Raw genomic sequence first — 24837 nt, 5'->3', positions numbered from 1 at the left:
AGGTGTTGAGCATGTTTTTCAAGATGTACAAGTTTTGTTTTGTTTTTTTAAAATTTATAATTGTATGAATTGGAAAGCCTTGAATCCATTCCAGTGTCATGTGGGAGAAATACTTCTAGGAAGTAGCTCTTTTTTTTTTGTAAAGGTACTTGAACACAATACAGTATGGGCAGTACTTAGTTGAGAAGTGTGTTTGTCTTATTCCATCAACTACTCTATCTTGGCTCTTTTTTTTTTCTCTCCCCAAAGATTTTTGGAACAGGTTGTTCCAAAAATAACTGGCTGCAAATAGTCCTGAAGAGCTCTGGTCCATTTTTTGTTTTAAATAAAATATTTTGAGTAGTAGGTCTGTTGAAATAAATATTTTGGGGAGCAACAACGTATGGAAGGGAGATATATGTTGATTACTATATGTGATTGCACACCTGTTCTGATATCTTTGCTATTTTTTTATTTGTTTTTGTTTTTGCTTAAGGGCTTCTGGATGATGATGGGTTGCCACATGGGTTCTGTACAGTCACCTATTCGTCCACAGACAGATTTGAGGGAAACTTTGTGCATGGAGAAAAGAATGGCCGTGGCAAGTTCTTCTTTTTTGATGGAAGGTAAACATTGGCTCTTTTCTCGTCTTCCTTTTTTTTTTTTTTTTCTCCTGTTTACACCAGTATGTAACTATTTTTGGCGGGAGAGGATATATGTGTTCCTAGTTCCAGCAGCTGCTTTCCCATGAGAGCTTTAGTTGGATAGTTTCTTCATTGTGCGCTGGCTAGAGTAACACAGTGTCTCCATCTGTTTGTGAACTCTGAAAATAATGGAGTGACCCCAGGGACTGCTCCTTAATATGAGAGTCAAGTCACTGTAGTCCTCTTTAATATTAAAGTTAATTCAAGATTTCAAGGAAGTCTTATGATTTTAACTCCATACATGGTGGTTTAAAAACCTGCTGACCGCTATTTTCCAGGCTGGTTCAGTGGGCTTTTTGTATTATGGTAATGCCCAGAGGCTCCATTTGGGATTTGGGCCCAGCAATATGGGGCCACTACAAAGATATAGAAAGAAATGGTCTCTGCACAAAAGAGCTTACAATCTAATTAGTGCTGAAACTTGTTTAGTGGACACTGTGCGGTCTGATGGTTAAAATACTGACTGAATTAAATATGGCTATTCCCAGCTCTTTGATCTTGTAAAAATCATTTATGACCTGACTCTTTTTCAGAAATGCATCTACAATTGCCACGGTCTTCAGTGGGAGTTATGCTCTGACAATCAGGCTAGTTTCCTCATCTGTAAAAAGTGGAAGGTCTCAATTACTTCACTGTTCCTAGCCGTATTTCTCTCTCCCCGCCCCCACTCCACCCCACCCCTTTCCTCACAAATCAGTCTAGTACCTCTCTTTGCTGTTGCTCAGCAATTTCCTCAGAAGGAGCAGCTGATATACAAAATGACATCATTCTTGATTTTCCCAGCTGTGTAGTGCTATGAATAGTGGTGGTGAAACTGACCCCCAAAGTCTTGTCAATTCCGTTCTGCTTATGCTTGGCAAAGTTCTGAGCAGCAGCCGGCGGTACTGGAGCTGCCTATCAGCTAACTCAGGGGTGTAGCATGGCATTGTTTTACACGTAGTTCAGACTGGCAAGTTTATAAGGGCCTGTAACCTTATTTTTCTAAATGATCTTTCTAAAGAATAAGTTCTGCCGAATTGAATTTCATGGGCCTGCATGCTCACTAGGGAAACCTTATTTGTCCGTAGCAATTGGCCATTTCAAGGCCTGTCGGGAGTGACTGAAAAATATTACTAACAGCTGGCATATGTAAAATGAGGTTTGATTTCTCAGAGGAGGCTTCAGTGTAAACATACTTGTTGGAAGTCTCCGCAGAGAGGCCAAAGATTGTCTAGATATGGAAACTGAGCTACTGTTTTTTACTCTGAGAAGTGGTCCCGCCAAATGGCAGGGTGCAGGCAGGGTTGCATTGGCAGCCTGAGCTTCCCTGTATTTATGCCGTGTCTCTTCTGTAATTCTTCAGAGCTGTCAACACAGCACCTTTCATGAACATCAGATTCTTTGAAAAACAAAACAGTTACCTATTGTACATTTTTGGTAACTACCAGACCAAAATTAAACACAATAGTCTGAGTATCTGGTGTGTGTGTGTATTTATATATATATTTTAAAACTGTTTTCTGTAATGTGGATAGGGCCCATACAGGTTTGAGCTTAACTTAAGTAGAGTTGACTCTCATGCTGCTAGTTACTTTTGGACAGCCTAACTGATGATGATGCAGTTTGCACAGCTTTGGGGACAGCTATTGAAAAAGGATGCTGCACCTAAAAGTTCATGGTTTAAATACAGGGGGCGGAGGGGGTGTGGAAGGGACGGGAAAGTTGATTTTTGTTTCTTTAAGGATTTTTTTTTTCTTAAACAAGGAATTACACCAGATTTTCTGCTCCCCTGGCTTCATCAAAACTGTCATTTCCCTGCTCCCTGTATTCATCAGAGCTCAGCTCTTTCTGCCATGGATCCCAAAACACCCAACCCCTGATACTCTTGTGTGCTTTAGCACAAGTTAATTGTTTTTGGCTTAGCCCAGACACGTTTCCTCCATGGCCAGGTTCCATTGCAGTCCTGCCAGTGAAGGCTGACAACTGCACTGTAGCTCTCCTGTTCAGGAGTAGGTTGTTTCTACCAAACCCTGAATAGGGACCATATGCAACATTATAAATGTTCTCATTTTTTAAAATTTTTTTTGGATAGGGGAATAAAATGGTCCAAACCAGCACTTGGGTAAGCAGAAAGGTTTACTTCTGCTAAATATTGTCAGCATTGCTGTCCTGTCTGTTGATTATTTAAAAAAGTGAGAGAGATTGGATCAAATTTTCATTTTGTAGAAAACACATGTTTTGCAAAGAATGAAATTTCAACTCCAGCATGCTCCACATTTTGTATTGGGTACTTTTACTTTCACACTAACATTTGTCTGAGAGCATTTTGAGAATTAATCCCTGTGAGCAGAAAAGCGTTGGATGTCATCGAACAACTGCTATTCTCTATGGAGAACTAGAAACTTTTTCTAAACTAAAACAGGAAGTCCGATGGCTAACAGATTTATTTGGGCATAAGCTTTCGTGGGTAAAAAACCCACTTCTTCAGATGCATTTTCTAAACTGGCACTTCTCTAGCAAGTGCTGAGAACAGTGTTACAAAAGGGAAAGTCTGAAGCCTTTTTGTATGGGAATTACTAGAAGTGGGAAAGATTGAGGCATCCCTGAGCGTAGAGAGGAAAGGTGGGAGGTTGACATTTTTAAGTTGTATTTTTAAGAGAAATCCCAGAGACCTGAGTTGGAGAAAATGAGAGGTGGGGGGAGACAAACAACCTCCCAAAAATTGTTCGAAAATTTACAGGGCAGTTGTAATGTCAGTGACCTGGGGCTTTAACATTTTAATTTATTATAATAATAACTGCTGAAAATGTGCTTGACACAATGTGAAGGTGACTCCTCCCCTGAGGAGCTTACAGTCTTAACATGCAGGCATTCTTTGCATGTTCAGTTACCAGGAAGATTTCTTTTCAGAGTAGCAGCCGTGTTAGTCTGTATCCGCAAAAAGAAAAGGAGTACTTGTGGCACCTTAGAGACTAACCAATTTATTTGAGCATAAGCTTTCGTGAGCTACAGCTCACTTCATAGGAAGATTTCTGAAGCTGATTTTTACTGGAGCTAGAAACAAGCAGGGAAAACTAACACCTTATACGCTAGGAAAATGGCCCGTGGTTGACAACAACTGATCCCTTGTGCTTGTATTGAATGTCCTGTCCTTGCTGGAAAAAAAGTTTAACTCTGTCCATTTTAGTAGCCAAAGCATGGTTGTCCACAACCGCTTTTCCTTAGCCTTCCCTCAACTGACATTTGGAATGAACAGGTTCATTTCCTTTTGCAGATAAACCTGAAGTCCTAGTGCGATCTGAAATACTGAGTTATGGGCATCTTACTTTTGTTGATACAACGCAAAAGCATCTTTCTTGCAGTGGGACAAAACACTGTAAAAGTAAAGAAGGGAAACTTTAGAAAACTCAAGAGTCACTTTGATACCCATATCCAACAACAATAAAGCAAATATTTGAAGTCTTCTGAAACACAGAGTCTTATATTCCCAGATAGACAGTTATGCTTTTACCGTAGATGTCATTGCATTTTAACATAAATTATGTAGACAATATTATTAGACATTAAGTAGAAAACAGCTAATATGTTAATTACATATATTGAGGCAAAGTAGACACTGTTTAAAAAAAAAAAAGTTTTAGCTTGCAAGGAAAGAGACATTATAATAAGGAATTTTTTTAATCCCTAATTGTTAGTTTCTCTCAGCATTGTTTTCTAAAAAAGAAAACAAATGACAACATATTCTAGCTCCGAGTATCATTGCTACTCTTTTAAAGGTATTGTAAGAGAAAAGTTGTGTGAAATCAGTGACTCGCTAGCAAAATGCTGTATGAGTTTTGCTTGACAACGTACATTCCTTTTTAATAGGGGGTGTGTGTGTGTGTGTGTATATTTAAATTGACAGCCCTATTTTTTTAATCTCAGTTAACTCATGCGATTAACTAAAAAAAAATCACGATTAAAAGAATTAATTGCGATTAATTGTGGTTTCAATTGCACTGTTAAACAATAGAATACCAATTGAAATTTATTAAGTATTTTGGATGTTTTCTACATTTTCAAATATATTGATTTCAATTACAATACATAAGAGAAAGTGTACACTGCTCACTTTTTATTATTTATTACAAATATTTGTACTGTAAAAATGATAAACAAAAGAAACAATATTTTTCAATTCACCTCCAATGCAATGTCTTGATCCTGAAAGTGAAACTTACAAATGTTGACTTTTTTTGTTACATAACTGCACTCAAAAACAAAACAATGCAAAATTTTAGAGCCTAGGAATCCACTCAGTCCTACTTCTCGTTCAACCAATCGTTAAGACAAACAAGCTTGTTTACATTTAAAGAGATGATGCTGCCCACTTCTTATTTACAGTGTCACCAGAAAGTGAGAACAGGCATTCACATGGGACTTTTGTTGCGGGCATTGCAAGGTATTTATGTGCCAGATATGCTAAACATTCGCATGCCCCTTCATGCTTCAGCCACCATTCCAGAGGACATGCTTCCATGCTGATGTTTGTTTAAAATAAAAATGCGTTAATTAAACTTGTGATTGAAATCATAGAATATGAATCATAGAATATCAGGGTTGGAAGGGACCTCAGGAGGTCATCTAGTCCAACCCCCTGCTGGAAGCTTGTATGTCTCCTGCTCTGTTTTACCTGCATTCTACCATATATTTTATAGCAGTCTCGGATGATGACCCAGCACATATTGTTCATTTTAAGAATACTTTCGCTGCAGATTTGACAAATTGCAAAGAAAATACCAATGTGATATTTCTAAAGATAGCTACAGCACTCGACCCAAGATTTAAGAATCAGAAGTGCCTTCCAAAATCTGAGAGGGATGATGTGTGTAGCATGCTTTCAGAAGTCTTAAAAAAGCAACGATCTGATGCAGAAACTACAAAACCCGAAGAACCAAAAAAGAAAATCAACCTTCTGATGTTGTTCATTTTCATCATCTGAGTCAGATGTCATGCTTTGGTCTGCACTGCTTTGGATATTATCTAGCAGAACCCATCATCAGCATGGACGCATGTCATCTGGAATGGTGGCTGAAGTATGAACGAACATATGAATCTTTAGCGCATCTGATGTGAAAACTGTCTTGCAATGCCGGCTACAACAGTGCCATGTGAACCCCTGTTCTCGCTTTTCAGGTGACATTGTAAACAAGAAGTGGGCAGCATTAGCTCCTGCAAATGTAAACAAACTTGTTTGAGCAATTTGCTGAACAAGAAATAGGACTGAAGTGACTTCTAGGCTATAAAGTTTTATATTGTTTTGTTTTTGAATGCAGTTATTTTTTGTACATAATTCTACATTTGTAAGTTCAACTTTCACGATAGATTACACTATAGTACTTGTATTAAGTAAATTGAACAATAGTATTTCTTTTGTTTTTTACAGTTCAAATATTTGTAATAAAAAATATAAAGTGAGCACTGTACACTTTGTATTCTGTTATAATTGAAATCAATTATATTTGAAATGTAGAAGACATCCAAACATATTTTAATAAACGGTATTCTATTATTGTTTAACAGCGTGAGTAATCACGATTAATTTTTTTTAATCACTTGACAGTCCTAATAAAGAACAAAATGACAGTGATTCTGGAAAATTTGGTGCAGGCAGCTGTTAAATACGTTGTTGACAAGAACTAACACCAGGCTGGTAGTATGTTAGGGCTTGTCTACACTTACAGCAGTGCAGCTGCTAGCCTATGCTGACAGGAGAGCTTCTCCCATCAGCGTAGGTACTCCACCTCCCCAAGAGGCAGTGGCTATGTTGATGGGAGAAGTGCTGGCTACGCTAGGGGTTAGGTCGATATAACTACATTGCTCAGGGGTGTGGAATATCCACACCCTGAGCACCATAATTTTACTGACGTCAGTTGGTAGTGTAGCCCAAGACTTAAGCTATGTCTACACTACTGTGGTAAGTCGACCTAAGCTACACACTCCATGAATAATGTAGCTGGAGTCGATGTTGCTCAGGTCTGGCTCTAGGCACCAGCAAAGCAAGCATGTGCTTGGGGTAGCACAATTCCAGGGGCGGCATTCCGGCCATCCATCCATCCATCCTTTTTTTTTTTTTCTTCTTCTTCTTCTTGCTTGCAGTTCTTGCAGTTGCGCTCTCGCAGCTTGGGGTGGCAGATTTTTTGGTAAATGCTGAGTAGAGCCAGCCCTGGGTCAGCTTACCTCGGGGTCCACGCTACGCTGGGTCAACGGGAGACACTCTCCCGTCAACTTACCTTACTCTTCTCATTCAGGGTAGAGTACTGGGCTCAACTGGAGAGTAATCTGTGGTCAATTTAGCGGGTCTTCACTAGACCCTCTAAATCAACCCTGGTGCATCAATCCCCGGAGCGTTGATCGGGGCGTAGTATAGACATTGACTTTGAAGAGATGGGATCTGAAGGTCTGAGCATAGGGTTAGAAGAGAGAGAATCCTAATCCAAAAGCAATCTGCTTTGAAAAGAATTCCCTCTTTGGCCTTGGATAAATCACTTCACCTCTATTCCTCAGTGTCCCCATCTATAAAATATAGCAGTGTGGATCAAGAATGCTGAATCAGTACAATGGAATGATTAACATCTGTAAAGTGCTTGGACAATGAAAGTACAATACAAGTGCTAAGTGTTATTTAACTAGAGAATTCAGTGGAGACTAGCTTTTTTTGTTTGTTTTTTGATTTGGGGTTTTAAAATGATATGCAGTATGCCCAGATTTTAAACAGAGGGTGAGGGTTGTACTGAGTATATTGTTCAGTTCTCAAGAGCTCTGTTTAAAAGAGGGGAACAACTGCACCATCTGTCTTTTTCTTTGTTACCAGCACACTAGAAGGGTATTATGTCGATGATGCTCTCCAAGGCCAGGGACTCTATACTTATGAGGATGGAGGGGTTCTTCATGGAACGCATGTGGATGGAGAACTTAATGGACCTGCTCAGGAATATGACATTGATGGACGACTGATATTCAAAGGGCAGTACAAAGATGATAATCGACATGGCGTGTGTTGGATATATTACCCGGTAAGCCTGATTTCCTGTTTTCTTTGTTGGAGAATAAAAGAAGGGCACAGAAGCCGTATAGGCTGAAATATGTTACTGCTCTGTGGCCTAGGGAGGAAGCTTCTTTCTAGCTGTTCAAGACATTTTGCTAGACCTGGCTCCATGAACTTGGCTTGGGGGGGAATAAGGTTTGTTCCCTATGACCGCTCCTTTAGGGGTAAAAAGTCCTAGTTCCAGAAAATAGCAAGGGTTTCCTGTTCCTGTCTCTAAGTAAATGCTGGGACTTTTCTTCGGGAATCTTTGTCTTCTAGGGAATATTTTAAAATGTGCTAAATTATAGACTGTACAGTAGTGTTCCTTCCTTTTTTTTTTTTTTTAAACTTATGAATAGCCCTATTCAGCACTCCCTGCTCAGGCCACTCAAGTCCATAGAAATTTTGTCTGAGTAAGTGCTGAGTAGGGCCTGAAGTGACCATGTACAGCACATTTGTCTGTAGCATGCCACCAAAGGCCCGAAGAACTTCGGGTGTGGAAAACGAAAGGCAGTGTTGGAGTGGAAGACTTCTGTACACAATTATCTACCCAGTAGATTGAATTCTCTCGAGGCAAGAGGCAGCTCCTTCTGTGTTACATCTTTATGCATATTTAGTGCCTCTCAAATGCTGTGACCATTGGGTATTTCTTAAAGGAATTAAAAACCTAACTTACTGCTGTCCAGTCTGTGAATTAGGTAACTAAAACTACAATTGAGGCTGCCAGGGAAATACCAATAGCAATTATCTGTGATCAAGAACAGAGGGCAAGTGAAAGCAAAAAATTAAATACACCTGACCGTGAAGGTCACATACTTTTCCTTCAAGTTCCTAATGATAGAACTCTGCTGCAAGTCCTGGAAAGTTCATTCCTAACAGTCTGGCTAGCATTAATTGTCAGGATGGAATTTAGGATGAGAAGTGATCTCTAAGATGCCATTTTTGCTCCAAAAATAACTGTTTAAACATAGCTGTTGTCAAAATATGCTGTAACATGTTTTATTCGTACCTCTATGGACAGAAAACCTGTAACATCATTAAGCCGTACCCATGTTTAAAGATAGTTTTGTCTTGAAGACTAGGCCTTAGAAACTCTACAACCATTGTACTTGGGCAGTATGGTACATAATCCAGTGTCTCTCTCTGTGTGGCATTCCTGCAGCCAGGAAGAAGTCTTCCCCCAAAATTGGTGAGATGTAATTTTGGGGATGGAAGGAGCAAAATATACCCAACAGTTGGGAGTTATAACCCATTTAAGCTCCCTGATATTCAGTAGGTAAGCTCCAGTAGGTAGCTCTGGACTGGCACAGCAACAGTCTCTCGCGCTGAAATGACATGGTTGGGGTGGAAGAAAGAAGAGTTGAAAAGGAAAGGGGCTCACATTGCTGGGAGCTGTCAACAGGAGATGGAGGAGGTGGAGTGGCTAGGGGTCTTTTCCATGGAAAACTTTGAAAAATAAATGCTGCTTGGAAGCATTGGTAGTAAAAGAAATAATTACTTGTAACTCTCTTTTTAGTCTCTTGTTTTTCATTTTTTCTTTCCTTTTGTTCAGGTGAGTTGATCTTATTTATTGCTCCTGCCAGTTCTTTCCACCTGAATGCTGGAAGTGGTGATTCAAAGTCTGCAACTGACAAGGCACTCTCTTTCTGGGGTTTTGGTATTCCACTCTCTCCCTACCTCTCCAGTTTTCTTGATGGTTTTTTCCTTCCATTGTCCCCTTTTCTCTCTCCCCAAATTCATTGCCTTTCTTCTAGTTTCTTCTCTCACCGTCTCCATTGTAGTTCTTATTCTGTTCATTCCTTCCAGTGCCACTCCTTATTACTTCCCAGACCTCCAATATATATCCATAATGCTTTATAGGCTTCAGTCCTCTGATGTACCATCATATAACAATATACAAAGCAGCACTTCTTATTCTTCCTCCTCCTCTCTCTCTTCTCCCCACCCCCCCAGCACTGAACCATTTTTGCAAAATGTGACAAGGCAGGATGCATTAGGTTTTTAGTGCCCTGGGTCACTGCCTAGCTCTGTTACCCCTACTTGTTTGAAATCTCAATGTTTGTTTCAAGTGGAAGGGAAGTCCTTGTGGTTTCTACTTACCTACAGGACAGAAGGCCTAATTCAGATTTTACACCAGTTTTTTTTTCTGGTGTAATTCCATTGATTGGAATTACTCCTGGCACTGAAATAATGAAATGAGTTTTAATTCACACCTTTCGTTCTTTCAGTGTGCATCTGTGTGTGGACAGTTTAGTTTGGAATAAAAGTGTCTTATTTTAATCAAGGCTATATAGATTCCTTACTAACTAGTTTTAACCCAATCAGTTTTAACCCAACTATGTCAAGGACCTTCTCCGATACTTTATTTTTATAGCCAGCTCTTTTATTATATATTATAATTTAAAAACTTTTTTTCTTTTGGACACTCTTTCAGGATGGAGGCAGCCTTGTAGGAGAAGTGAATGAAGAAGGGGAGATGACGGGGGAAAAAATAGCCTATGTGTACCCTGATGAGAAGACTGCATATTATGGAAGGTTCATAGATGGAGAAATGATAGAAGCAAAACTGGCAACTCTTACATCTGTAGAGGAAGGAAAGCCACACTTTGAACTGATACCAGGCAGTAAGTTCAGTTGATGTGCAGCTTGTACACTGACAAAAAAATATCTTCTTTGGTCTATGTCTCATTCTTTCTTCATCTCAGTCCCCATACTCTGAATATTCCCCTTGAGGGTTTGTAAGGTCTGACTGGTAAGGAGGAATCAATTAGGGAGAACACCAGATTTTTTTTCTATTACAGAACATTAATGAGGACTTTTATAAGTTAGGTTGGGTGGGTGTGTATTTCCAGTGTTGTCCACTGCTCTGAAAAATGCAGACATTCTGTGGGAGGTTACGGTCGAGGAAAAGTCTGGGAAATTTGCCCCATCCAGTTCACTCCTTAAATTCACTTTTTTCCCCATGCCAGCTGGAAAATTAGCTTATAATGACTCTTCGTGTTGACAGACATATTGTTAAAATGAGCAAACAAACAAGCAAGGAAGGGTCATGATTCAGTCCTAACTGTATTGCTATCTGTTGGGTTTGTTTGTTTGTACAAATCAGTACTAACACTGTTGGGTGCCCTTAGATACTGCATTAAATAGAGAGCATGGGACATAGACATCAGGATTAATGAGTTTCTTTCGATAAGAAAGAATCTGATTCACCATTTCCCTGCAACTTGTGTCGTCGTTTACACCAGTGTGTGGGCATAAAATGCTAAACGTAAGAATGATAGTATCTTACACCAATTCAGTGCTGCGGTAAATGATTACAAAGGGTGTAGGGCTATGGTGAATTGACCAATTAGTGTTTTGGGGTGTTTCATTAATTGTTGTAGATATTTTTACAGTTGTGGACAAGAAAGGATCATTAGTAGAAATATGATCTATCCTAGCACTGTTACTTTTGTGCCCCAAAGATCTATGTACTTAAACTGTCTGGAAATAACTTAAAGATTAGGAAAAAGGGGGGAAAACAGGCCAGAGGACAGCAGTGACCTTTTGTTTTTAAACATGGTAGAAAAACCTTTGCATAGCACAATTAAAAAGAAGAAAATCCAGCTGAGAGGGTACAGTTTGTGCTTTGTAAATAGGATACAACTACACTCTGTGTGCAAAGCTGAAAGAAGAGCTCCGTTTTTAGAACTTGGTTACCATGGACAACAGCTTTTTATCAAACTTCCAAATACTCGGCTTTTTCCCTGCCTTTTCCACCTGCATTGCTTATTTTGGGGCAAAATTACATCAGACAGTTGATTATACAAGTGTGCAAGAATTTAGACTTTAGAAAGGGCTTAATTGTCAGAAGGTGGATGCTCAGCACTTCCTCAAAGTCTGGCCCATGTAAGGTGTCCAAGTTGGGCACACAAACCATTAGTCCTTTTTTTTTTTTTTTTTTTTTTTTTTTAAATGGGCCCTAATTTTAATAATAGAGATCCTCTTTGTGTTTGTTTTTTGTTTTTTTTTAAAGCTCTTGTATATAAAATATGCTATTTTCAGTTGCCTGGGAGGAGAAAAATCTAGAAGGAGTAACTGGCTGAGGATTCAGGTATTTTGTTTTCAGTGCAGCTCTATGGAATATCCTTTTTAAGTATGTTTCTTCTTTTGTTCATCTCATCTTTCAGACTTAATTTGCTTTTGAATGTCTTGAATGCGTGTCCCTTTAACAAAAGAGAGAAATGCTTTTAATATTGTCCATTAATTTAATTCCTGTATTGATTTATTTTTAGGCCCAGTATACAGTTTTGATAAATCTACTTCATCTTGCATTTCTACAAATGCACTTCTTCCTGATCCTTACGAGTCAGAGAGGTAGAATTTTTCTTTTTCCCATTTAAAAATCTTTCAGTAAACTTCTTGGTCTGCTGTGCATTTAGGGACCCGATCCTGCAAACCCTCACTTATACGAACAATTGCAGGACTAGTCAGGTGTCTAAGGGTTTGCCAGGTTGGACCTTGAACTTGACTGATGTGGAGCACAGACTTAATTGAACTGAAGTTTCTTTTGGATTTACATGGAAAAACTGGCAATCTAGTAGACCGAACATGGACATAATATACTTCTGGGTAACGTCTTGAAAGTGACTTTAAAAAAATGTAGTTGCAAAGTCATGTTCAGTGAAGTCCACAACCCTTCATTAAGGGCCCTATCTACGAGGTAAAGCTTAAGGGGAGTTGAGGGTGCTCAGCTTCTTAAAGGATCTGGCACAAATACACTGTTCCCTTTTTCAGAACACAGAATCAGTCTCAAATTGATGCGTATGCCAAGCATAGTGATTCAGGTTAGGTCAAATCTGCTCATCTGCGTAGTCTTGTTGACCAGAATAAAGTGAGCAGGATTGGGTTTATTATGTAATAAAGTACAAAGCCCTGGGGAAAGGGGAGACTGTTGACATGCCATGTTTCTCTACAGAATGCTGGATTCCAGTCAGTCACTAACATGACCTTTTTATGTTTCTCAGTGTACAGCATGTAGAACTGCTTGTCTTCGCTGCCTTAATTCCATTCATTTTACAAGGTTTTGCTGTATACCTGATGGTAATCTTCCTCTTCTGGTATTACAAACATCTAAATGTGCGATGTAGCAAAAGGTTCTTAGTGACTGTTTAGAAACGTGGCGTTCTAGGGCCTGATCCTGACAGTGCTTTCTCAAGTGAGTAGTCCTTGCACACATGAGTAGTCCCATTGAATTTCAATTGGACTAGTCATGGAGTGAGGATTGGAGGTCCCTGCATGTTTAACCATCATTAGGGGGAGACTGGAAAATGGTGGTCATCTGAACAATAAAATTAAATTATAAGTAACTTCTTTTTCCTAAGAACTATGTCCCAAGAAAAGTCCTCCTGTTTCTCTAATAATAAAATGTTATTAGGTTTTGGGTTCTTTTTGCTTTTGCATTTTCTAAAGGGCATGAACTACTAACCTCTGCACTAGTAGCTGTAGTAATAATACTGTGTAGAGGATTGAAATGTGACCACAAGAAAATATCCAATTTCTACCCTTTCTTTTTATTTTCTAGGGTGTATGTTGATGCATCTCTCATTTCCAGTGCTGGCGAAGGATTATTTTCTAAAATAGCAGCAGGATCGCGCACGGTTATGTCCTTTTACAATGGAGTGCGAATTACACACCAGGAGGTAAGGCGGCAGGCGGAATATAACCAGTCTGAATTTTCATTGCTTTTTTTAAACTGTTTTCATGTAAGATTTTTGTGTGTGTGTGCTTACTGGAACTTTTGAAAACAAATAAAAGGTGACCAGACATGCTGGGTTTTTAACTTGCAAATCAGGTGGACAGCAGAGACTGGGCCCTCAATGGAAACACAATAGCCCTGGATGATGAAACTGTCATAGATGTGCCAGAGCCTTACAACCATGCCACCAAGTATTGTGCCTCGCTGGGGCATAAGGCCAACCACTCCTTCACTCCTAATTGCACCTATGACCCGTAAGTATTAGCCTGTTTTTCAGACCAAACGCTGCAGAGGTGAGATTGCTGCGCTATAGTGCACTGTGCTTGTACAATGTTTTGAGATGGCTGGATGTACTCTCTGGATCCAAGAGTCTTTCTTCAGGTTCACATGCAGTCTCTGTGTACTGGAGCGGAGACTTGCACCAAGTGGGCATTGCAGGTGCTCAGCATCTCTAAACATTGAGGGCAGGTTCAGGTTTAGAATTATATTGCATGTTTATTATGCGTTTGTGTCTGACCATTGATTCTCAAATACACAAAATACAGCATCCTTGGCTGAAACATAAATCTTAGCTGTCCAAGGATTGGGCCATGGCTGCCTCACTCCTAGCATTTGACAGAGAATGTTTTACAGTGCATCATTTAGGAACATGAAGCCTCAAAAATAAGAATTTTTTCTAGTACTCTTCAGTAGCTGAAAAACTGTTGACATCTACAAACGTGTAAGGATGTACATATTTTAAAACAATATAGTAAGGGGTGGGGGGGGTATGCTTTGTAGCTTGTAGAGACCAAACTTATTTCACATACCAGGGGCTCCTTGTATCCCTCCCTTTTCCCGCTCTGTTTCCAGGGACTCCTCGCAACTTCCTCCTCCAAACACCAGTGACTCTCTATGGCCCCTATTCCCTTTTTCTCCCATGTCAGGGTCTCCAGGCTCCCTCACCAGAGGTTTTGTGCCACTCATTCCAGGGTCCTCCTACATGGCAGGGGTTCTGGGTAGCCCATACTCTCCCCTCCACCCACAACAGGGTCCCCCATGCCAACAGGTATGTGCACCCCCACATTCCTTCACTCCCCCCACCCCACCTTTCTATCTGAGAGAAGTTATTCAGGGTTCCAACATTTTAAATCCCATTGGGAGAATGGGCAGAGATAAAATAGGAGTATTGTTATGCTAGCACAGGGGTGGGCAAACTTTTTGGCCTGAGAGCCACATCTGGGAATAGAAATTATATGGGGGGCCATGAATGTTCACAAAATTGGAGTTAGGTTGCGGGAGGGGATGCTCTTCTCTGAAACCTTGCCAATTTAACAACATAATTACATATATTTTCAGCCAAACTTGCAAAGGTCTTGCACTCAACGTTTCCCTATTTGTCTTCAATGATTTTTGCACACTTCTGATCACTGCATATGATATTATGTTCCAAATGTCAGGGAATCTTATAGGAAATAAATGGTCAGAACCCTATTAATGTTGGGGGCGGCGGGGGGGAGAAAATGGGAGATACATGAAGCCCCTGCCAGCTCCTCAGCACAGCCACAGCCTCAAGTGCCTCTGCAATGGTCTATAGAGCAAATAAATAAATACAAATATTTTTATGGTACCCATTAACACTGGCTACACAGGGGTGGGCAAGCCATTTTAAGCCAGCCCTCGAGCTCCCGCTGGGGAGCAGGGCCTGGGGCCTTCCCCATTCCAGCCAGGGTGCAGGGTTGGGGGCCGCTCCACACTGCTCCCAGAAGCGGCACATGGCCCTCCTCTGGCTCCTACATGCTCCAATGGCTCCCTCCGGTGTGTCAATGGGAGCTGCAGAGGCGGTGCCTGTGGACAGGGCAGTGTGCAGAGCTGCCTGACCACACCTCCGCGCAGGAGCCAGATGGGGAACATGCCACTGCTTCTGGGAGCCACTTGAGGTAAGCGCCGCCTGGAGCCTGGACCTCTGAGCCTCTCCCCACACCCCAGCCCCAGCCATGATCCCCCTCCTGCCCTCCGAATCCCTCGATCCCAGCCTGGACCATCCTCCTTCACCCCAAACTCCTCATCCCCAGCTCCACTCCAGAGCCTGCACCCCTCCCCCCACTCTCCCACCCAGCCCAGAGCCCCCTCGCACACCCTAAACTCCTCATCCCTGGCCCCACCCCAGAGCCCGCACCCCCAAACGCAACCCTCACTGAGAATGATCAAAGGATTGGAAAACATGCCATATAGTGATTAGACTCAAGGAGTTCAGTTGATTTTAGCTTAACAAAGAGAAGGTTAAGAGGTAACTTGATCACAGGCTGTAAGTACCTACATGGGGAACAGAAATTTGATAAAAGGGCTCATTAGCCTTCTAGAGACAAAAGTATAAAAGATCCAATGGCTGAAAGTTGAAGCTAGGCAAATTCAGACTGGAAATAAGGCACAAACTGTTAAGAATGAGGGTAATTAACCACTAGAACAACTTAAGTGGGGAGTTTCCCCATCACTGGCAATTTTTAATAGATTTTTTGATTTTTTTTTTTTCTATAAGATACATTCTAGCTCAAACAGGAATTATTTTGGGGAGATTCTATGGCCTCTGTTAGACAGGAAGTCAGACTAAATCAGCGTTTCTCAAATGTGGCCACCAGGAGCTTTTCTTGTGGCCACAACCTCCTGGGCAGTGATGGAGGCAAAGCAGTGACACCTCCACCAAGGCTGCCAGCCGGGGTTGGGTCCTGCCCCCCATCTAGAGAGACAAATGCTGGATGAGTAGGATTTCTCACCTTCCCTGGGGTGGGCAGGAGGCTCCAGCTCTGGGCTCTCCCTCAGCCCCCCGTCCTTTGTCCCCATCACCTCTGGCCCCCACTGCCTGCCTACCCACCTCCCCATCCAGGGCTTGATTTGTTCCTGGGCATGCCAGGGCTGAGTGAATCTGCTGCTGTGAAAAGTGATGTTTGTTAATATCACTTTTCACAGCAGCAGACTTACTAGCTAGCAAGTCTTTAAAAAAGCAACCAAAAAAGCAAAATAAACAACCAAAAAGACAAGAACGTGCAAAGCACCTTATTTGTGTTTCTGTTCTCTTTAGATCTAATAAAGAATAGAGACAAGTGTACGTTATATTTTTGTCTGCAAAAAATCCCCAAAAAATAAATTGTAATGATATGGACATGTATATGTGCATATTTATTTGTCTGTCTTAAACTTAATTAGGAATTTTAGTTAAAATTAGAACAGCAGCCACCGGCAAGAGTTGATGGCTGCACTCTGAAGCCACAAAACAATTCATTGAGAACCCCTGGACTAGATGATCACCCTTAGAATCTGTTAATTTAGTGATAATATTTTGAACTTATTGAATCAACCTACCTAGACACAAAATAGTATACAGGAAGGGCAAATTAAAAAACTCATGACTGTACTCTTTCACATCTCTTGAGTGAATTCTACACATCAAGTCAATATTTGCTTATTCATTGTTCACGTGAAAACAATAGTGCTGCTTTCTTGGCTCTCTTTTGCCTGATTTTGAGCCCAAGACCTTTGGTTCTTAAACTTCTGCATTATGTTCCCGGGGGGGCACTTTAAAAAAAAAATTGACAGTTAAAAATAGTTTTGGATAATGCCGACTGTTCCTGGGAAACAGTGAAATCTTTTTTATACAAAGTGCTGTCAAAGTTTTTAAAAAAAAAAAAAATCCACAAAAAATGAAAAAACTAGTTTTGGGGTGTTTCTGCCTCCCCCCCCCCGAAGTTCTAGTACTCTTTTGTTACCTACAACTATAATGGGTTGGACACTTACAGATTAAAAAACTGCCTTGCTTACAGCGAGTCCCTGGGGAAGATGAGCAGAAGTGTGCTCTTGTAAAACATTTAGTAAATAACCTGTAGTAGATAAACATGGATGATTGACTTCCCCTGTTGCAAATAATATTCATTGTTGGCCTATTATGAAGGTAGTTGTAAGTCCTGCACAAATCAGACACTACTTTTTTGAGACCATCAATATCTTACAGGAATATTGAGAATACCCAAGTCAGTTTCAGAGTTGTTTTTTTTGATGTAACATGACACAGTATTTGAAGCCTTTTTTAAATCTTACACCAGAGTAAGTCTTGAAGTTCAAGGCAGTAACTCCTTAAACAATTTCTTAAAATTCATGTAAATCAAGGTTTCATAAATATTGCTAAGTGCCAAACAACTCTTTGAGGCACAAGACTGATTTGATGGCTTAAATATTAATTAGAGGGGTTTAAAAAAGAGTCTGTGTGGCAGGGGTCGTGAATTTACATTTGAAGGTTTAGTGTTTTTTTAAAAAAAGTTTACTAAAGAGCTAAAATTTACAGTGTATACTCCTCATTGTTTAGGTTTGTTCATCCTCGTTTTGGCCCAGTCAAGTGTATACGCACCATCAGGGCTGTGGAGAAGGATGAAGAACTAACAGTGGCTTATGGATATGATCACAATCCCATCGGGCAGAATGGGCCAGAAGCACCAGAATGGTACCAGGTGGAACTGAAAGCCTTCGAGGCTGCCCAGCAGAAGTGAAATGCAGGAAAATTCTCAGTTCAGCAAACTGAAACAGAAAATTTGATCTATGCACTACCTTTATACTGAAAACTGGACAACCAGGGATTTGTTCATGCTGTTGCATCATAACCTCTCATTCAGTGTTAGAAACCAGTTTCTTGCGTACTAACTAGGTTTGACTGCGTTATTCATAGCAGATTTTAAATTAGCTAGTGTTGCACCAGTCTTATCTGAAAGAATTATTAAATATTCTATACAAGGCAGCGTGATATTTTTAGTAGCTTTTATCTAATTCTGCACCATATGCAAAGATGCCAAAAGATTAGACCGAAAATGAAAAGATCATTCACTTCTAGTCAGCAGACTTCAGTGTTACTATTTCTATGGCCTAGGCATTACTGTGTGACTGCATTTTACATACATGCCATTTGTGATGATAATATTTTGATATTCTCTAATAGTGTAATTTGCCTTTTTAAACCTTTGATCTTAATCTTGCAATAGAGCAGTTTATTTATTGGTGTATGGGAGGCTGGGTTTTTAATTCCCTGGTCCTCTTATCTGAGCGTTGTTCTTTTTACAAATCCTCTCTTGCAGGAGAAAACCTTTCTGACCAGTGAAAAAGGTTTGTGTACTTGAGAGAGAGAGAGAGAGAGAGTGCTGTGTATAGATCTTTGTGGCGTTTTATATAAATAGTTTTAGTGATGTTCATGTCCAAAACAAACACGTGTTTGGCCTTTGGGGCTGGGATACACTGTTTAATTATGATTATCGCACATGAATTAACATGTATTTGCATGAAGATGTTCAAAGATGAGAAAGTGGGATTTGATTTTTTATTATTTTTAAGATTGACATTCAGGAACAAGGGTGCTGGAACTATTTTGTGGGGGTGCGGAGAGCCATCGTACCAAACTGTAAACCATCTATATGAAGGAAAACACTCTAAGCCAGCACCCTTACTTCCAGCACCTATGTTCGGGGAGGGGGGAAGCATTGGATGGTGTCTGGGGGACTTCTTTCTATGTCTCACTTATCAGAGCTACTAATTCTTAAGGCTGAATTCTGCCTTTGAAGTCAGTAGAAGTATATGCATCTGCAGGCAGAAGGTAGTCCTGGGTTAGTATAGAGGGTCAGCGTCTCTACTGGTATAACATCTGCAGAGAATATGGTCCATACTGGTCTTGTTCATTTTGAGGCATTGTAAATGAGTTTAATGATAGGTGACATACTAAGATTCAAATAGCAACTGCAAAAGGGGTTTTACGGAAAGACTGAAACAATTAATGTAAAAACATCAGTCGCTATTGTTAAGAGACATTTAGAAAATGTCAGCTTCTCTTGTTTATAGATCTACTTCAGCAGATAATGGGCTCCTGAACATTCATCTGGAAATTAACAAATCTCGCCTAATGTTGTAGAAGAGATTAATAAAGCCACCATTTCAGTTTAGATAATCCAGGCCTTCTTGGGCATCTACAATCGTGCTGACCTTTGTGTTTGGGGGTTTTAAGTAGTTCAGGAACAGTTAAAATGCATTTTCAATATGCTTACTTTTAAATGAGTATAGAATTGCATGTGTGTGTGACATACAAAGATTTTAGGGAAAATTAGACCTACATTTCTACAAGAGCAGTAGCATCTTTGATCTGTTGCTTTAAGAGTTGAGAGCTACCCATCCAGTTTTCTTGGATCTGAAAACTAGTATGAATACAGGTTTCCAATTCAAATAGAGAAAAGCATCTGACGGTATAGGAACTAGATGTTTTTAGAGAATGCATTGGATGGACCAAAGACACAGAAGAATGATGTTGCTATTTTATGCTGTGAAGATCCTCAATGTGGTGTACATACAAAGTTAGGGAATTTAAGTAAGGCCCTCTTTAATTTGGGGCTCTATTTATTTAGCTCATACAATTGTTGATCACAAAGCCTTTTGAGGACTTTGACGTTTAGGCTTGCACAGAAGCTAATCTTCAGTTGGTGGGTCTATGCCCTGGGTTCCATGGCACTCTCCCAGCAAAGATCAGAATGCAGGTTTTCTCAACACCCACTCCTTCACTCTGGAGACTGTAGGCACATTGGTGTTTCTTCATATATGGCAGGTAGCCTACACAGATGATATTTTGGTGACTCAGCTTGGGTATGCTAAGACCAAACTGATCCTCACACGTAGTGGAGAGTTGTCAAAGGCTGATTGACAATACCACTTCAGCAGATGATTCTCAAAAGGAAATATGAATGTTAGAACTATTCCTGCCTCCACACAGATCAACATTTTAAGAGCATCACAATGTTGAGGCGTAACTGCTTCTTTATTAGAGGCATGTCTTCCTTTAAACTGTTGAAAGGATCTTGAAAATTAGGGTTGTGTTTCAATGGGAAACAAAAATGGTCTGGCTGAACTCTGCTATGAATGAATAGCAAACTGATTTGACTTACTCTAGGTAATTGTCCATAGGGAGGTTGCTTACATTTCCATATCACTTGGAAAATCTTGTATAAGGTGTTCTGTCTGCTACAGTCCTCTTGCTTCACTTTGATTCCTGCCTCTGCTGTCTCCCATGAACTTTGTTCATGGAGGTGATCTGTTTTGTTTTTTAAGGCAAACATTAGACAAATGCTTTCTGCTGCTTACAGACTTGATTGTTGTAATGCAAAAATAGAGAATTAAGCCCGCAGGTTGCCAAAATAATGGTCTTAATTGTTTGTTTTTTTTCTAAAGCCATTCATTTTGGTGTTGGGCAAGTAGATTATCAAGTACTGATTTAAGGATGTTGAAGTCTGAGGATGTGCCATAATTATGATAAGCAAAAGCCTAGTCTCTCTCTTCACATTACTATTACTACTCCCTGCTCCATTAGAATCTGTTGATCCTCCTGCTGGTTCTTCCCCAATTACACATCTTATAACATCAACATCTTTGTTTTGAGTCAGGTCTGATTCTTTTTTATTTCTCCTGTGGGCTCTTGGGGATTGGAAATTGCTGGTGTAAATACCCATTTCTTTTACGGGGACACTGACTTTGGCTTGAAATGCAGTCTGATATATGTTCATGTGTTTCAATGGCCTTGTTGGCTCAGTAACCTTTGATTGTTCAGAATTACATGGGTAGCCTGCAGTTTAATTTGTTAATCCATTCTAGACCTTGCAGATAAACTTGTGGAACCTTCAGGTAAAATATTTTTGTGAAATGAGTTGTGAGTAGTGGCACTTAAGAGACCTATACAGAAAATTTCTCTCTGGTTCTAGGCAAGTAGTCTTTATGTAAAGTGGCCCACAGGAGAATGGATACATTTACTGTGTTGCTAATATGAAATTAAACCAAAATCTAAATAGAGTTAGATTCACATGAGGACAGCAAACTCTTGTGCTCAGAGCCTGGCAAAGACATGTCCTATTACAAGAAATTGAAGGCAGATGAACTACAGATAGGGACACATGCTGTTCAGGGAACACTGCTTGACTACGTGGCATAGTATTCTTTATTCCTGGAGGATGGCACAGCAGAATATGTAGTCCCCACCTAGATGCTCATTGTGATTTGGGTGACTCCAATTCCAGCCTCCTTGTTTGTATCAGGGTCTGCAAAATCTTCCCATAAATAAGTATCTGTAATAAGATGATTGCCCCAGCTCCTCCTTATGAAGGAGCAGCACATAAAGCAGTTTGCAAATCAGTCCTCAACCTAAATACTATGGTGGTTTGTGCCCTAGATCGCCTTTGTCTTTCTGCCAGGTAATCTGGCTAGGACCAAGCACTGCCAAGACAGCAGCTTGTCATTGTAATCAGGAGTCCAGTAGTTTGTGGAGAGCTAGCATCAAGTCTCTTATGAAACTAGAGAAATCGAGGAACCTGAGGTTGCTGAAAGACCTAGTAATTGTAGAAGAGCCAAAGCAGCATGAGAAGAAGGGCTCTGAACTGTAATGTTAGCTGCTAGGTGTATTTTGTGGACTTCAGGAACATGGAAGTGGGATTAGGCTGTTTTCTTAGTCATGCTCAACACATGCCTTTTAAGGATTCTGAGGGGTTTCCAGGAGATTCTGATGCCATAATTTGGCCACCTTGCATTCCTGTATCTGTTGAACCTCCCTTTGGTTTTGGCCATTTTAACTACAAATCTGACGAGGGTGTCATGCTGAGCTTTGCTCAAGTTAAGAGGAATTAATTCACAAAAGTCAACCTGACAAATCTGAGCTGGGATAATTCTGGAAAATCAAAATCATGTTGGAGCTGGGTTTTGCTGACCATTAGTCAACCTGAGTGGAAAGTGGAATGGGTTAGAAAGATTTGACTACATGAATTCTCTACTTCGTTCTGCCTTTCTGAAATTCTGATCTACTTTTAACTGCTCACTGGTGAAACAGACAGTCAAAAGATCATCTGGGACCTTGTTTGATGATGATCTCCACCTCCATGATGATCTGTGGTGTGAGAACTTAGACATTTATGGAGTGAATAGAGTTTTAAGCCTTAAAAGGCCTTAAAATTAAAGGGGAGACTATCATTATACAATCCCAAACAAAGGATCAGAGCCACAGTAATGTTCCTGTGTGAACAAAGCAGCAAGAGAACTCAGCAGGACTACCAGGGAGATTCACAACCACCACCACGTGCTTCAGGCACAGAACAGCCTGTGCACCTAGTTTGCTTCTAGCTACTGCTGGATGTCTGTGGTAGTGGTAGATGTAGCCCATCTGCTTCCCTTTTCCATTGGCTTTGGATCCTACTTATTCATACTGTGTGGTCCCATTTACCCAGCTGCAGTTTGTGGGTGTCACTTATATTGCAGTCGAACCCGAAGATGCTTGCAGCCCCATTGCACTAGTGGCTGTATTAAAACACAGGAAGGCATTATCTCTGCCTTGAAAAGCTTTCGATTTTGACCACTTTCACCTGACTTGACATCCCCTTGGAGAGGACATTGGTGGTGGTCAGAGGACATTGGTCAGAGGACATTGATGGTGGTCAGATTCCCCAGATCAGATTCTTTGTGGCTTTATTTCATCTGCACAACAGATGTATCCTAAAGCTCTCTGCCCATACATGCCTCTGGAGGCCACCTCTCAATTTGGTCCAATGGTACCAGATAACTTTTTATTTAAAAAAAAATTTAAAAAAAGGAAAGCACTATTTCCCATTTAGCTGAAACATGGTCCTTAAAAAACCAGGGGCAATGTATATAGTATCATAAGTAACCTAATGTTCGAGTATTTGGATGGGCAACTTGAGACAGAGGACCAACTTCACCCATCTGATATAAGCATACACCACTCCACTGGAATCAATGTATTTGCACTTACTTAAACCAGTGGAGAATCTGGGGATATCTCTATGGAACTAGCAGCCTTAGAACTATATTTTGGAAGTAGTGATTATTAATTGTATTCCAAATGACTTTTAAAAAATTGTTGCACGATTGGTTATATGTTTACCTGTCATAGATCAAAGGTTTTGAACACTGATTTCTAACTATCCAGTGGATCCTTCTTGTGTCTGTCTTTTTCCCTCCAGTTCAGCAGAAGCTGCCCTTCTCTAATTTTATTTCAGGTACATTCGATTTTTAAATAGACTTCATTCTTTTTTCAAAGGAACTAGGTATATAAATTCAAAGCAATGAATTCAAGCCATAAAACCACAGGTGTGGGAAACCCTTTTCACAAGTTTTAATGTGTTTGTATGTAAATAGATGTTTGTATGAAATATTTTCATGGTAGAATGAATATATTTTAAAAAAAAAGTTCCCCTTTATTTGAAATCAGATTTACAAGGGTGTCTTTTTATAAGATCTGAGTATAACTGAAAATGAATACATGAAACTTTTAAAATTTGGAGATGCAGCATATTATCCTTACAGTAGCTAATAGATAAGCTATTGAGAGAGAATATGTATGTAGTGTTGCATATAACTGTCATAATCATTTCAATACCCTGGCCAATCACATCTTTAAGACAAACCTTTCAATTCTCCCTCAGTTATATGCATTATATAATAAAAGCTTCAGTCTCCGTCTTCTCCTATAAAACTTTTTTCAACTGTAATTAATTTTATTTCAAAATAACTACTGTACTTAGTTAACTAAAACTGAGACTGGAAACCATTCCATTTTATCTAAGCTGCCAGCTCTGACAGTTTCTGCTATTTTTACACTTTTTAGGCCACAATTGTTCGGTCTCTGAATTCTAAGGTATGCTAAAGAATCCAGTCTGGGGGTAAGCTTACATGTGACTTGAGAAGTGAATCCCACAATAATTAGCTTGTATACAGAACTTGATAGGTGTTTTATGACATTTGTACTAGAACTGTGAGCCTTATTGAACATCATTAGGTTTATTTATGACTTTTAAAACAATGGATAACTCTAAAGAAAGATGTTTACATGAATGATGCCTGCCCTTCCTCTCATGTTATGAATGAGGTTTTTTTATACAGTGTGTTTGGGTGCATGTGCCCAGATGTAGGAAAGATGTTTCTGGGGAAAAATATTGACAAACATATTTGTGATAAATGAATCTTACAAACTGTTTAATTGCGTGATGAAAGCAATGCAGGTATTAAAATATTCAAACAGAACAATCTCTGTTCTCTTGTGTTTTTTTAATATAAAATCTTGGACTGCCAACACTCCGCCCTGTTTTATGTGCTTTCTATTACTCTGATGCAGCTCTGATCCCTGCAACCATATTTATTGGTGGCGCATAGGTAGAATTTGCCCCAGTTTCAGCGGTCTTTTGGGCTATGTTATACTAATACAAAATAGTGAACTAACAAGAAAACATTTCTTGTACTAGTCACTTTCCCATGGAATTAGGTTTTCATGTTAAAGTAACAGGAAGTGTGTCTTGTGCATTGGAAGAACACAGCAGATTTTT

General features: G+C 40.0%; 1 protein-coding gene across 2 annotated transcripts in view; it reads left to right on the top strand.

Moving 5' to 3' along the window:
• Nucleotides 1-24541, top strand: part of SETD7 (SET domain containing 7, histone lysine methyltransferase) — a 32983-nt gene extending 8442 nt beyond the window's left edge. Inside the window, exons 2-8 of one of the 2 annotated variants that reach the window (XM_075127684.1) lie at nt 476-605; nt 7516-7717; nt 10163-10352; nt 12003-12084; nt 13292-13409; nt 13562-13719; nt 17802-24541. In XM_075127684.1, the coding sequence (XP_074983785.1) occupies nt 476-605; nt 7516-7717; nt 10163-10352; nt 12003-12084; nt 13292-13409; nt 13562-13719; nt 17802-17982 (1061 nt within the window). In that variant the 3' untranslated portion in view covers nt 17983-24541. Of the gene's footprint in view, nt 1-475; nt 606-7515; nt 7718-10162; nt 10353-12002; nt 12085-13291; nt 13410-13561; nt 13720-17801 lie in introns of those variants that run through there. The other variant, XR_012668091.1, reaches the window with a different exon arrangement.
• Nucleotides 24542-24837: the final 296 nt, after the last annotated feature.

Source organism: Caretta caretta, chromosome 4 (assembly GCF_965140235.1).
Source record: "Caretta caretta isolate rCarCar2 chromosome 4, rCarCar1.hap1, whole genome shotgun sequence".
Taxonomy (NCBI): Eukaryota; Metazoa; Chordata; order Testudines; family Cheloniidae; genus Caretta; species Caretta caretta.
This window is presented reverse-complemented; position numbering and strand designations above follow the sequence as displayed.